The sequence below is a fragment of the Cervus canadensis genome, chromosome 18 (genome assembly GCF_019320065.1).
Source record: "Cervus canadensis isolate Bull #8, Minnesota chromosome 18, ASM1932006v1, whole genome shotgun sequence".
NCBI lineage: Eukaryota > Metazoa > Chordata > Mammalia > Artiodactyla > Cervidae > Cervus > Cervus canadensis.
The window spans coordinates 49,269,151-49,285,474 of NC_057403.1; the positions used below are offsets into that span (position 1 = coordinate 49,269,151).

General features: G+C 36.8%; 1 protein-coding gene across 1 annotated transcript in view; it reads right to left on the reverse strand.

Annotated features, from left to right (window-relative positions):
* LOC122421667 (T-cell immunomodulatory protein-like) overlaps positions 1-16,324 on the reverse strand; it is an 88,627-nt gene that overhangs the window by 49,807 nt on the left and 22,496 nt on the right. Inside the window, exon 6 of the mRNA XM_043437859.1 lies at positions 607-701. Within this exon, the coding sequence (XP_043293794.1) occupies positions 607-701 (95 nt within the window). The remainder of the gene's footprint in view (positions 1-606; positions 702-16,324) is intronic.

Here is a 16,324-nt window from a genome sequence, read left to right on the forward strand (position 1 = left end):
AATGGCTATCCACTCCAGTATTCTTGCCTGGACAATTCCATGGACAGAGGAGCCTGGCAGGCTACAGCCCATATGGTTGCAAAGAGTTGGACATGACTACAGATTGAAATATTTATAAATGAAATGATAAAATGTTGAAATGATAGAATTATTTAGGTGCTAGGGGCTCATGGGTGATTATACAGATGAAACAAGATTAGCCATCTATTGATTATTGTTGAAGCTAGGCGATGATTAAACATGTGTATATCATACTATTCTGCCTACTTTTCTGTATTTAACATTTTTCATAATAAAAATTAAAAACAATCTTTTCAATTTTTAATACATAAGCTAAATATTTTTCTTATAATTAAATATACAGCATTTATTAGTCAATAATTCAAATTTTGATAATGATTAACGAACAGCAAAAAATAACTAAAGGTATATTTTATTACATCCAGTACTTTTTACATTTTCCTGATATCACTGACTTCCTTGTAACCTTTTCACATTTTGGTTTCAATGTTCAATTCAACAGCAAATGTTTACTAGGAACACAGCAAATATCTCACCATTCTTTGGCATCCTAAAAGAAATATTTCACATTTATGTGCAACTCACCTGCTGTAAAATCTTCAGTCAGATCAATGAATGCATGAGAATGTGGAATTCGCATTTTATTTTTAGTGGTCAATGCAGGATGCCATGATAAATTTCTAAAAAAAAAAAAAACAAAGTTTTTTCTTAGGGTAAACAGCAAATGAGTACTGTTTTAAAACAAAAATTTCTGCGAGATACTTTAAAAATTCATTTATTGTTAGTTTTTTTTACATACTCTAAACTTTACTCCTTTAAACTGCACCATTTGGTGGTTTCTGAGAATGTTCGCCATGTGTAGTATGTGCAGCCATCACCACAATCTAATTTCGAAACATTGTTACTGTATTCAACTGTTGATCGGCATCTGACTTGTTTCCTCTCTTGGCTAGTAAAAGTAAATGCTGTTATGAATACTCATGCACAAGTTTTTCTGTGGACATATACATATGTTTTTGATTTTTCTGAGTATACCTGAGAGTAGAATTCCTGAGTCACATGGCAATTCCATACTTTTTGAAGAACTGTCAAACTATTTTCCAAAGTGGCTTCATCATCCAACATTCTCACTAGCCATGTATGGGTGTTGCAAGATCTTCATTCCACTGTAAACACTTACTACAGTCCCTTTCTTTTATTATAGGTATCCTGAAAGATACTTATGGTTTTGATTTCTATTTTCCTGATGTCTAGTGATGTTGACCATGTTCTCATGTGCTTAATGGCCATTTGTACATCTTTGGAGAAATGTCTAATCAAATTCTTTGCCTATTTCTGAGCATGTTTTCATGTGCTTACTGGACAGTTGTATATCTCTGGAGAAATGTCTAATCAAATTCTTTGCCTATTTTTAAATTGAGTAATTTATTGCTTTGAGCTGTAAGAATTCTTTATGTAGACTAGATCCTAGATCTTTATCTGGTGCATGATTTGCCAATATTTTCTCCCAATCTGTACACTGTCTTTTCAGTCTCTTGACAATGTCCTATGCTGTATAAAATCTTTTTTTATTTTGATATATCCAATTCATCCAATTTAACTTGTGTAGCTTTTTTCTTTTACTATCAGGTATAAGAATCCATTTCCAAATGCTTTTTTCTAAGGGTTTCAAGAAGCACAAGCTTGAATCAAGATTGCTGGGAGAAATATCAATAACCTCAGATAAGCAGATGACACCACCCTTATAGCAGAAAGTGAAGAGGAACTAAAAAGCCTCATGATGACAGTGAAAGAGGAGAGTGAGAAAGTTGGCTTAAATTAATTCAGAAAACTAAGATCATGGCATCTGGTCCCATCACTTCATGGTAAATAGATGGGCAAACAGTGGAAACAGTGTCAGACTATTTTTCTGGGCTCCAATATCACTGCAGATGGTGACTGAAGCCATGAAATTAAAAGATGCTTACTCCTTGGAAGGAAAGTTATGACCAACCTAGATAGCCTATTGAAAAGCAGAGACATTACTTTGCCAACAAAGGTCCATCTAGTCAAGGCTATGGTTTTTCCAGTGGTCATGTATGGATGTGAGAGTTGGACTGTGAAGAACGCTGAGCACCGAAAAATTGATGCTTTTCAACTGTGGTGTTGGAGAAGACTCTCGAGAGCCCCTTGGACTGCAAGGAGATTCAACCAGTCCATCCTAAAGGAGATCAGTCCTGGGTGTTCATTGGAAGGACTGATGCTGAAACTGAAACTCCAATACTTTGCCCACCTCATGTGGAGTTGACTAATTGGAAAAGACCCTGATGCTGGGAGGGGCTGGGGGCAGGAGGAGAAGGGGATGACAGAGGATGAGACGGCTGGATGGCATCACCGACTCGATGGACGTGAGTTTGAGTAAACTCCGGGTGTTGGTGATGGACAGGGAGGCCTGGTGTGCTGCGATTCATGGGGTCGCAAAGAGTCAGACACGACTGAGCGACTGAACTGAACTGAAGGGTTTTATAGTTTTAGCTCTTACATTTATTAGTATCTTTAATTCTTTAAGTGTAAGAAAAGTAACTTGATATTTTCATGAGTGATACTTTCTCAAGACTGTGGAGAATGATAGCTATCTTTTAAAAATATTAATTCCAAAGTTTTGAGCCATGCAAAAGAATGAATTTAGATCCCCTACCTCATACCATATTCCAAAAATTAATTCCAATGAATCAAAATGCTAAAAGAAATAGGAACTCTTACACATTGGTGGTGGAAATACAAAATGATGTTTAGTCATGGAAAACAGTTTGGCAGTTCTTCAAACAGTCAGATACTGAATTGCCATTTGACCCTGCATTTCTATACCTAGGTATATACCCATAGGAATTGAAAAACAGGTATTCAAACCAATACTGATACATGAATGATCTCAGCAGCACCAAATATCCACCAATGGATGAATGGATAAACAAGATGTCATAGCCATACAATGAAAATAATATTTAGTCAGAAAAACAACCAGAGTACTGATAAATGGTACAATATGGATGGACTTTTGAAACATGCTATGTGATAGAAACCAAAGTCAAAAGGTCACATCTTGTATGATTTTGTTTATATGAAATACCCATAATAGGAAAATTCTAGAGACAGAAAGCAGATTAGTGGTTACCAAGTGTGGAAGTACAGGGGAAAGGGAGCATGAGTGCTCAATGGATACAGGGTTTTCTTTTGGATAGATGAAAAGCCATTGAAACCAGGTGATGATTGCACGACATTGTAAATGTTCTAAATATCACTGAACTGTACACAATAATGGTTAACTTTAATAATGTGATATGAATTTTATCTCACTAAAAAAACCAACAGTGCAAAATGTATATATACCCTTCATTTAATTTCTCCGATGTTAACATCTAATATAATAACCTTAGTACATTTATCAAAATCAGGAAGGTCACACTTGTAGACTACTGGGAACTATAGAAAGAAGAGCAAGCTTAAACAAAATCATGCCCCCATAACCCCCCATCAGTACAGAATATTCCAATGTCAAAGGTATTCCCATTGGTCAAGGCCCTAAATAAATCAGCTTCTTCCAAAAGGTCTTTTCTCTGTTTCATTATTATGTTTCTCTACTAACAGTACCTTGGTTTGCAACAAAGTTATTTGAGAAACTCTCTGAGAGTGTATTCTGGGTATCCTGATTAATAGTTTGAATCTATAATGCCTAACCAGGACCTGGCTCCCAAATACTGGTTGAACTGAATTGTAGTCTTAAGTACCATCTCCTATTCTTCTCTACTTCTAGTGAGAATTTGCTATTTTTTTCACAGTACTATGTTCCAGTCCAACACAGACACACAGACAAGCTGTCTCTGAAGAGCAATTAAAAGGTATTTAAGTCCACCTTAATTGTCAACACAATATCTGATTAAGGAGATAGCAAACAAGGTTCACCTGTGAATTTAGTTTTGACGTGTTTGGAAAATAGAAATAATTGGATAATTAGTTATTTGCAGGTGGAATCAGGGAAAAAGAATAAGCATTCAACAGGAGAACATTTTCTCTATGCAAATGGTCTGTGTTCTACAACAGTACCTTCTTCCCAATAAACTTCTACATTCTTTTTTAGTACATACTGGGCCTCATCTATAACTGAACAAGACAACAAAACCCAAACCAAGCAGTACTCATACAACTTGTTTGTATTACTATAATCCTAACCCCATAACATAGGCTCATAACAAAATATTAACATATATTCAGAAATTATATTTAGCATTTGTTGTATAGTAATTCCATACCAAGCATTCACTTAATGTTTTCTTTCATATTACACAAGGTCAGAAATGCCTAAAATAATTTCAATTACACCCACTAATTATTGGTTCACTTCTTTTCAACATATGCCATTTATTCATCAGTTCTTTAAATTCTAAGCATTTTAACTATTTTTCAGTTCAGTTCAGTTGCTTAGTCACATCTGATTCTTTGCCACCCCATGGACTGCAGCACGCCAGGACTCTCTGTCCATCATCAACACCCGGAGTTTACTCAGACTCATGTCCATCAAGTCAGTGATGCCATTCAACCATCTCATCCTCTGTCGTCCCCTTTTCCTCTTGCCTTAAATCTCTCCCAGCATCAGGGTGTTTTCAAATGAGTCAGTTCTTCCCATGAGGTGGCCAAAGTATTGGAGTTTCAGCTTCAGCATCAGTCCTTCCAATGAACACTCAGGACTGATCTCCTTTAGGATGGACTGGTTGGATCTCCTTGCAGTCCAGGGGACTCTCAAGAGTCCTCTCCTACACCACAACTCAAAAGCATCAATTCTTCAATACTCAGCTTTCTTTATAGTCCGACTCTCACATCAATACATGAATACTGGAAAAAACCACAGCTTTGACTAGACGGACCTTTGTTGGCAAACTAAGGTCTCTGCTTTTTAATATGATATCGAGGTTGGTCATAACTTTCCTTCCAAGGAGTAAGCGTTTTTTAATTTTACGGCTGCAATCACCATCTGCAGTGATTTTGGAGCCCCCAAAAATAAAGTCTGACACTGTTTCCACTATTTCCCCATCTATTTCCCATGAAGTGATGGGACCCGATGCCATGATCTTAGTTTTCTGAATGTTGAGCTTTAAGCCAACTTTTTCACTCTCCTCTTTTACTTTCATCAAGAGGCTTTTTAGTTTCTCTTCACTTTCTGCCATAAGGGTGGTGTCGTCTGCATATCTGAGGTTATTGATATTTCTTCCGGCAATCTTGATTCTGGCTTGTGCTTCTTCCAGCCCAGCGTTTCTCATGATGTACTCTGCATAGAAGTTAAATAAGCAGGGTGACGATACACAAAACTTCAATACTTTGGCCACCTCATGTGAAGAGTTGACTCATTGGAAAAGATCCTGATGCTGGGATGGATTGGGGGCAGGAGGAGGGAATGACAGAGGATGAGATGGCTGGATGACATCACCGACTCGATGGACATGAGTTTGAGTAAACTCTGGAACTTGGTGATGGACAGGGAGGCCTGGCGTGCTGTGATTCATGGGGTTGCAAAGAGTAGGACACGACTGAGTGGCTGAACTGAACTGAACGGAGGTTGGTCATAACTTCTCTTCCAAGGAGCAAGAGTCTTTTAATTTTATGGCTGCAGGCACCATCTGCAGTGATTTTGGAGCCCCCAAAAATAAAGTCTCTCACTGCTTTAACTGTTTCCCCATTTATGTGCCATGAAGTGATGGGACCAGATGCCATGATCTTAGTTTTCTGAATGCTGAATTTTGAGCCAAACTTTTCACTCTCCTCTTTCACTTTCAAGAGGCTCCTTAGCTCTTCTTCGCTTTCGGCCACAAGGGTGGTGTCATCTGCATATCTGAGGTTATTGATGTTTCTCCTGGCAATCTTGATTCCAGCTTATGCTTCATCCAGTCCAGCATTTCTCATGACGTACTCTGCGTATAAGTTAATAAGCAGGGTGACAATATACAGCCTTGACATACTCCTTTTCCTTTTCTTATTTGGAATCAGTCTGTTCTTCCATGTCCAGTTCTAACTGTTGCTTCCTTACCTGCAAACCGATTTCTCAAGAGGTAGGTCAAGTGGTCTGGTATTCCCATTTCTTTAAGAATTTTCCAGAGTTTCTTGTGGTCCACACAATCAAAGGCTTTGGCATAGTCAATAAAGCATACGTAGATGTTTTTCTGGAACTCTCTTGCTTTTTCAATGATCCAATGGATGTTGGCAATTTGATCTCTGGCTCCTCTGCCTTTTTTAAATACAGCTTGAATACCTGGAAGTTTAATATTCACATACTATTGAAGCTTGGTTTGGAGAATTTTGAGCATTACTTTACTAGCATGTGAGATGAGTGCAATTGTGCGGTAGTTTGAGCATTCTTTGGAATTGCCTTTCTTTGGGATTGGAATGAAAACTTACCTTTTCTAGTCCTGCGACCACTGCTGAGTTTTCCAAATTTGCTGGCATATCGAGTGCAGCACTTTCACTGTGAAAGTGCTGCTATTTGAAACAGCTCAACTGGAATTCCATCAGCTCCACTAGCTTTGTTCATAGTGGTGCTTCCTACAGCCCACTTGATTTTGCATTCTAAGGTGGCCGGCTCTAGGTGAGTGATCACACCATTGTGATTATCTGGGTCATGAAGATCTCTTTTGTACAGTTCTTCCGTGTATTCTTGCCACTTCTTAATATCTTCTGCTTCTGTTAGGTCCACACCATTTCTGTCTTTTGTTGAGCCCATCTTTGCATGAAATGTTCCCTTGGTATCTCTAGTTATCTTGAAGAGATCTCTAGACTTTCCCATTCTACTGTTTTCCTCTATTTCTTTGCATTGATCACTGAAGAAGGCTTTCTTATCTCTCCTTGCTATTGTATGGAACTCTGCATTCAAATGGTTATATCCTTCCTTTTCTTCTTCTCTTTTATTCACAGCTATTTGTAAGGCTTCCTTACACAACAATTTTGCCTTTTTGCATTTCTTTTACTTGGGGATGGTCTTAATCTCTGCCTCCTGTACAATGTCATGAACTTCCATCCATAGTTCTTCAGGGACTCTGTCTATCAGATCTAATCCCTTGAATCTATTTGTCACTTTCACTGTATAATCCTAAGGGATTTGATTTAGGTCATACCTGAATGGTGGAGTAGTTTTCCCTACTTTCTTCAATTTAACTCTGAATTTGGCAATAAGGAGTTCATGGTCTGTGCCACAGTCAGCTCCTGGTCTTGTTTTAGCTGACTATATAGAACTTCTCCATCTTTGGTTGCAAAGAATATAATCAATCTGATTTTGGTGTTGACCATCTGGTGATGTCCATGTGTAGAGTCTTCTCCTGTGTTGTTGGAAGTGAGTGTTTGCTATGACAAGGGTGTTCTCTTGGCAAAACTCTTCATTAGCCTTTGCCCTGCTTCATTCTGTACTCCAAGGCCAAATTTGCCTGTTACTCCAGGTATTGCCTGACTTCCTACTTTTACATTCCAGTCCGCTATAATGAAAAGGACATCTTTTTTGGGTGTTAGTTCTAGAAGGTCTTGTAGGTCATCATAGAACCATTCAACTTCAGCTTCTTCAGTATTACTGGTTGGGGCATAGACTTGGATTACCGTGACACTGAATGGTTTGCCTTGGAAACGATCAGAGATCATTCTGTTGTTTTTGAGACTGCATCCGAATACTGTATTTCAGACTCTTTTGCTATGATGGCTACTGCATTTCTTCTAAGGGATTCTTGCTCACAGTAGTTGATATAATGGTCATTGAGTTAAATGCACCCATTTCAGTCCTAAAAAATTTTAGTTCGCTGATTCCTAAAATATTGATGCTCACTCTTGCCATGTCCTGTTTGACCACTTCCAATTTGCCTTGATTCATGGACCTAACATTCCAGTTTCCTATGCAATATTGCTCTATACAGCATAGGACTTTACTTTTATCATCAGTCACATCCACAACTTGGTGTTGTTTTTGCTTTGTCTCTTCATTCTTCCTAGAGTTACTTCTCCACTGATTTCCAGTAGCATACTGGGCACCTATTGACCCAGGGAGTTCATCTTTCAGTGTTATCTCTTTTTGCCTTTTTATAGTGTTCTAATTATGTACAAAATAATCAGACTCAGGCTAGAAAGTCTATGACAAATTTAACATAAAGTCATTTCAGGAGAGTTTTCTCAGGTTCCCAACAAACTTGTAAATATAGGCCAAAAGGGAATTAAGAAAACACAACTTTTACACAGATGAGCTCTATAAGGCTAATCATGTGGTTGTCTTTAATTAAAATGCCAACAGTTATTGATTTACTTTCTCACAGAATTTTTTGTAGGGTTGCTTTGAAATAAGTTATAGCTAGAATTTTGGAAAACCTCAATTACTAATTTTTGACATTTTCTCCTAGGAGCTATTTAACAAAACATACATTTCAAATGAAGAATCTAGAGCAGTGATACAGCAAACAGTATAAAGTGGCAGACTATGGGCCAAATGCAGATTAGAGATATATTTTATTTGACCTATACATTATTTTAAAAAGTTTGAATTCAGAAGCAAAACAAATTAAAAATAATATTTCAAATAAAAATTAAGATTTCCAGCTTCTTTTAAAATATTGAGCCTGGCAACCAACTGGCCTTTTTCAGACATAGCAAGTGCCTGCAGGCAGGTCAAGGTCCAGCCTTTCCAAACTGTTCACTCACTTTGGTTTCCTTCTGGGCCCCATCAGACATTTGAGTTTGTAACCCCTAGCAAAACATCAACTATAATATTGCTATCTTGAACATTTCAAATCAATATTAAAGTTCTTGCCAGTATTTTAAGTTTTATACTTTTTACATTAATATCTCTTAAGAGGCAGTTAGCAGATCCTTATAGTTTATTTTATCCAAAAGTGTCTATTTCACAAATAGTGTCTATTTATCATTCTGATGACTTACCAAACCAAAGTGGGGGGAGAGAGAGAAAGCATTCCCGTTTCTTTTTTGGTGCATTTTAAGATGACTGAAAACTGTATGCAGTTGTTTAACAGAATTAAATTGTTAAAAAATTTAAATAGCTGAAAATAAAATTCATTTCTCCTCTTGCCTTCAATGCTGCTCTTTGTACAGAACATAGTTTTTCACTAAGAAACAGATACCAGGAAACTTCCTCGGTGGCTCAGTGGAAAAGAATCCACCTGCTAAAGCAGGAAACACAGATTGAACACCTTGTCTGGGAAGATCCCACATGCTGCTTGAGCCTGTGTTTTAAAGCCTGGGAATCACAACTACTGAGCCCACATGCCACAACTTTCAAAGCCCGTGTGCCCTAGAGCCCAGGCTCCACAAAAAGAGAAGCTGCCACAATAAGAAGCCCATGTACTGCACCTAGAGAGTAGCCCCTGCTGGCAGCAGCTAGAAAAAACCTGCACAGCAACAGAAACCCAGCACAGTAAAAACAAACAAACAAAGCAGACACCATATTTTTAAAGCAACTATACCCATAATAATTTCCTCAACTCCATTTGAAGGGCAAGGTCACAGATGCAAACTGCTCTGATGACAAAGGAAAAAAACAGCAGAGATGAAAAAGTGGGCAGTTCTGAGAGCCAAGATGAATCTATCTGTTAAGATGTCTTAACCTCTGCAGAAAATTTCAGTTATCTGTCCCCCACCCTCCTCCCTGCCATCTCCCCACAGGAAAGATAATTATGTCAAAGTGTTCATTTCCGGGCATCATCACCCTCAATTTCAAAGAATAGCATTTGTCAAAGAATGAATTTAAATGTAATTAATGTCAACTGTAGCTTTTAGTTGCCTATAGTAACAGCTCTTAGAAATGACTGCTAATCCACCCACTTTTCAATGATCAGCTTATACTGAGTTGTTTTTAAGATACTCAAGTAAAAGCAGTTATTAGGAGATGGCTCGACTGTCAGTATGGGTCTAGTATGCTTCTCTAAGCTGCCTAGACCAGCGGTTTTAAAACATTTTTGCTCAAACAGACTGTAAAAGAATTTAGAAAAACCTGATGGCTCAGCAGGAAAAGAGTCTGCCTGCAATGCAAGAGACACAGGAGATGGAGTTTTGATCCCTGGGTCGGGAAGGTCCCCTGGAGGAGGAAATGGCAAGCTGCTCCAGGATTCTTGCCTGGAAAATTTCATGGACAGAGAAGCCTGGCAGTCTACCATCCAAAGGGTCGCAAAGACTCGTACAGGAACGACTGAGCAACTAAACACAGATATATCCCTTAATACAGTTAAGCTCATTTCTAAGAAAGCAATGTAAATATTTTCATTGTCTTAAATGTCTTCCCAGGTCAAGAGACATAAGAGACATGGGTTTGATCCCTGGTTCGGGAAGATTCCCGGGAGGAGGAAATGGCACTCCACTTCAGTATTCTTGCTGAGAGAATCCCATGTTTAGAGAACCCTGACAAACTATAGTACAAGGGGTTGCAAAGAATCAGACACGACTGAATAGCTGAGCCATAAATAGCTACAAAATATGTTAATGCTTAAATCTGTTAGAATTATTGATATTTTTAAAATAAAATGATTATCTAATGGAACAAAACAGCCCAGAAATAAACCTACGTACTTACAGTCAATTAAGTGAAAGTCTCTCAGTCATGTCTGACTCTGCGACAGAAGTACTGAATAGACATTTTTTCCAAAGAGAAAATGCAGGTGGACAAAAGGCACATGAAAAGATGCTCAAAATTGCTAATTATCAGAGAAATGTAAATCAAAACTATAATGAGACATCACCTCACACCTGTCAGAATAGTTATCATCAACAAGAACACAAATAACAAATGTTGCTGAGGATGTGGAGAAAAGGGAACCCTAGTGCCCTGTTGGTAGAAATGTAAATTGGTACACAGACACTGTGAAAAACAATATGGAGGTTTCTCAAATATTAAAAATAGAGTTGGGCTTCCCTGGTGGCTCAGTGGTGAAAATCCTGCCTGCCAATGCAGAAGACAAGGGTTTGATCCCTGATCTGGGAAGATTCCACATATCATGGAGCAACTGGGCCTGTGTGCCCCCACTACTGAGCCTGTGCTCTGGAGCCCGAGAGACACAACCACTGAAGCCCGAGTGCCTAGAGCCTGTGCTCAACAGAGACTGCTGCAGGGAAGCCCACACACCACAACTAGGGAGTAGCCCTGTTCACTACAACTACAGAAAAGCCTGCACAGCCAAAAATAAATCCATACATACATCAAATTTATTAAAAATTATAAAGAAATAAAAACAGAGCTACCATACAATCCAGAAATTCCACCCCTGGATATATATATCTTAAAAAAATAAAAACACTAATTCAAAAAGATACATGTTCATAACAGCATTACTTACAAAAGCCAAGATATGCAAGCAACCCAAGTGTCTAACAGATCAATGGATAAAGATGTAATCTATGTTATATATATATATGTATGTGTGCTTGTGTGTGTTAGAGAGGTATACACACATAACCACATATACTCACAGTGGAATACCTACTTATCCATAAAAGGCGAAACTTAGCATTACGCTAAGTAAAATGTGTTAGACAACGATAAACACTGTAAGATATCACTGGTATGTGGAATCTAGAAAATACAAGAAACTAGTGAATATAATAAAAAACAAGGAGGCTGGCTAACATATATAGCAGAGAACAAACTAGTGGCTACCAGTGGGGAGCGGGAAGGAGGAGGGACAATACAGTGGCAGGGGAGTAAGAGATACAAACTCTTAAGTATAAAGTGAAGATATATTATACAACACAGGGAATAGAGCCAATATTTTATAACAACTATAAATGGCATATAATGCTTAAAATTGTGAATCACTATATTGTACATGTGTAACCTATACAATACTGTATAGCAATTAAACTTCAATAAAAAAATAAAAGCGATTATCCTTAAAAATGTATTCAGTGGAATATAGAATATAGATACCATGCTGACTGCTACCCACCATCATCCATATACACTCATAAACCGCATAAAAAAACTCCTCTTCCTTTTATCCTTGAGCTTGTACTTTAAATTTTCTTACAAAATTTTATGATGATGTAAAATGTTTTTATATCTGGTCTTTTAAGTGATCACTCTATCATGCATCTCCAAGAAATATACATCTTCAAATTGGTATTTAAATTGGATTCATATATCCAGGTGTTTAAAAAAAAATTCTCTTTGAGGTTATTTTAACTACTACTGTACAACTGATGAAAATGCACATGCTTTGATAGCTTCTTAAATGAAAGGTAAAATTTTACTGAAAATCCATTTTTTGAAGAGATGAATAGAGTTTTAAAATATTAGTTTACTTATCCTTAAATAGCATGACATTGCTAGAATGAGACAGTATTCAGCATAAAGTCTATAATTTTTCTTCATCTTTTTTAGATACAGATATTAAGAAATCTTGTTCATGTGTGTTCATTACAACCTCTCTGGAAATTTAATATTAAATTAAACTTAGTTTTTTTAGGTATGATAAATACATTGTAATTATGTATTTTTTAAACATCTTTATTTTTCAGAGGTATATACGTAAATATTTATAGATTAAAAAATGTCAGGGGAGGGAGTGAGAGAGGGAAATGAAGGAAAAGTTGTGAAGGAACTAAGACTGGCCAAGAGATGCTGAGTTTAGTTGGTATATTACGTGCAAATTCACTGTCCCATATGCTCCACCTTTCTATGTGTTTAAATTTTTCTATAATAAAAGTAAAAAAAAATCAGAGCTGCTGATTTACCTTATTTAACTTATGGAAAATGTTTGTCGTAAGATCCAACCAACAAATCCAGTCCTCACTGTCAAACCAATCTCCAAATGAAGGTTATTTTGTGTTAAGAGTTTGATCTCTTTTTTTCAATTAAAATAAATGTGTTAACATGTGTTTCAGGGAATAATGTAAAAACTGCTGAGTAAAGCACACATTATATATTACAGGAAAGATTACTAAAAGCAGTCAAGATTAAAACAAAGTAATTTTGATAAAATTGATTTAACAATTTTCATAAGAGGTTATAAGAATAAGATAGTAAAGTAACATGCTGTTTATCTTTAATGAACTTAAAGCAATGCAATGTGAAGTACAGCTAAAATAATTTATAATATAGTAAGTATGATAAAAATGTATTAGTTGATTAAATGTACCATTTCTTTCTTATTTCTTTAGACATACCACATTTCGCCCTATGACTTTAATAAGGGGAAAAGGTATACACTACAAAAAATTATTTCACTCTTGGAACCAACATTTAAGTTTATTTTCTATCAATACAAGAAAGAAAAGAATAAATGTTTCATAAGACAAAATAAGATATTTGACTTTAAATGGAATTGTCTTGATATGATTTGATAAAATAGATTTTAGCTACTATGTTATAAAAAATGCATATCAAATATGAAATAAATTAGGTAAAAGTTTTATCCATAGGTTAGTGGTCCTTGAGAACATTCCACTCACACCTGAAACAATCATTGTCATGATCCAAAACTACACTGGCATGAAAAGTACCTTCTTTCCATTTAATTATGTGTCTTAGGGACAAAGTACTAAGAATAGCCTAAAGGTTAGCTTTGTTGAAATTGGTGTTTCTTGTGGATACTCTTTGCTGTGCTCTCCCAGGACCCTCTCTCAGTAATTATTAGATTCTTTGACAGTAGTCAGGGAATGGAGGAGGCAAAGTTATTTAACAAAAGCTGTCATTACTCCCACAACCCTTCTCTAGCACATCTGTGTTCAGAACATTTTAAATGTGGACCAAAGTACTCTTTTAGTGCCAAGCTTCATCTGAAGGTATTATGAAAGAGGAAAATCTGGAGATTCTATTAGTTTACTGTATCTGTGTTTGGTGCTCTATGGGTTTCTTACTCCCCTGGAAATGTACCATTTGTGAGATTTAGGAAGGGTAAGGAATATGGTGTGTTAAGTCATTTCAGTCATGTCTAACTCTTTATGACCGTATGGTCCATAGTCAGCCAGGCTCCTCTGACCACAGGATTCTCCAGGCAAGAATATTGGAGTGGGTTGCCATGCCCTCCTCCATGGGATCTTTCCAACCCAGGGATCGAACCCATGTCTCCTGAGGTTCATGCATTGCAGGCGGATTCTCTACTGCTGAGCCACCAGGGAAGCCTCAAGGAATATGGCATTCTTATATGAAGGAGAAGAAAGTTATAGTGATAATGGGTACATACTCAGGCTCATCAATTTTAGGTAGGAGTGCCTATGAAACCTGAGGATCTAGCTGCTTAAATGATCTGTGCTTACAAATTCCTTTGCATGTCTTCACTTATGGTAAAGTAAATAAACACAGCCCACTATACTGTGTTTCCAAAGATGACCACATTATTTCCTATCCTACATACTCTTGTACATTTCAGCTAAGACATGCTCACATCAACAGGTAGAGTCCATAATCCTCAAATTCCCTAGAATATTAGCTAGTTCTTTGATTAGAATGCAGCAGTGATGCTGTTTTACTGCTGGGACTGGGCCTTAAAGAGATCTCCAGCTTCTGTCTACACCTCTTGTATTGCTCCTTCTTGGAAAACAACCACTAAGCTACGAGGAATTCTAAGCTAACCATGTCAGAGCACCAACAAGGCCCCATGCGACTAGGACAATGGTAATGGCTGTACATAATTGAAGGCAAAAACATAATCTTAGAAGACTAAGATTCAAATGCCAGATGTGCCATTTATTTATACATTGCGATGGTCACTTAACCTTTGAATTACCTGGCTCCTTGAGAGCCTCTTGAGCTACATAGCTATCTGTTGTGAGAAAAACATGAGACAATTCATGCAAACTGCCAACTCCAGAGTTACTAAGTAGTTATTTAAAAATCCAAATAGGCTTGTTTGAGATTTTCTTTCTTCTCATCGTTCCCCATCCAACCCCAAGCCTTACAGAGCACAATAAGTTGTACAACCTGTATGCCTCTTCAGGAGGGGCATGGTGAGCAGTCGGATACAAGAAAGAAGAGTGGGAAAAGAAGCATCTCTGGAGAACAAAATTACTCTGGTAAACAGTTGATGGGTTATTCATTTACTCTTGGACCTCTATTAGAATCAAAGGTGTGGGACAGACCAGATAAATCTTAAGGACCTCTAACAAACAGCATCTATGTTCGTAAAAGAGAATATGAAGATTTCTTTGAGCCATATCCTTACTTTATCCAAAAGTTCCTACCTCCACAGGGTAATATTATACCTGAGAGATATCCCAGGTCAGGGAGACGGAAGAGTTGGAAGTCTGAGGAGAACCACGGGCTCTGATCTCTACTCAGGACTACTATGGAACTCAGGGAACTGCATGTAGCTCAGAGCCTAGGCCTCCAGACTATTAAAAACCAAGTATCTGTAGGGCATTCTCCACAGCATATACATACTTAAATCATGCAACAGGGTGCTAATGAACGAGGACTTAACCTGCAGTTTCAGGAATTACAAATTATTTTGATTCATTTTACCCTAAATTGAAATGATAATATATACCAAGCTTACTCAAAATTTGTTCTATACATAGGCTGCTCTAACTGTGCTTGTTACATATGCAAAAAGTAATAAGTAAAAGAAAATGCTTTCATCTCAAAGAAGGAAACAAATTTTTTGATATATGCTAATAGAAATATGTTGAATTCAAAACACTTTTAAATTCATCAATATTCATGAAGAACTATTATTGTTGAATTTACTCACACAGAAACTCAGAAGAAGCTCTTTTTCAGAAAGATTACTACAAAGGAAACACATCTAAAAAAATGTAACATTTAGCTAAAAACAGTGAGTAAATTTTAAGAATAACATCTTAAATTCACTTGAAAAAAAAATCAAAAGTTCACTTACACACAACACTGCCAACCAGAACATAAAACAAAGCAGTATAATAAATCACCAGGGAATCAGGGGTCATTTAACTGACTCCCCAAAGCTTCTGATAGGACTTCAGGAAATAAAATCATGGATCCTTGAGTAACATGTCACTGGAAATAATGACAGCATATACAATTCTAAGGCATCAGGCTAAAGCTTTTCTATAAAGCCACTATTTCTGTGGCTTAATTTTGAGGGGGAAAAAAAAAAGGTCTAGACGAGAAAAGAGACAATTAGTGAATTCATCTCCAATAGTAGTTTCTTTAGGAAAAGTACTAATGCTGATAATAAAGTTAAAAGCTCTCTTGAGAGTTTTTACTTGGTTTCCTTTTGAATTATAAATCTCTTAATTTTCATATTTTTTTTATAAATAATAGATTTACAAGAAAAATATCATATCATTTCATTAAGATAAATATTGGCAGTATTTTCTGTAA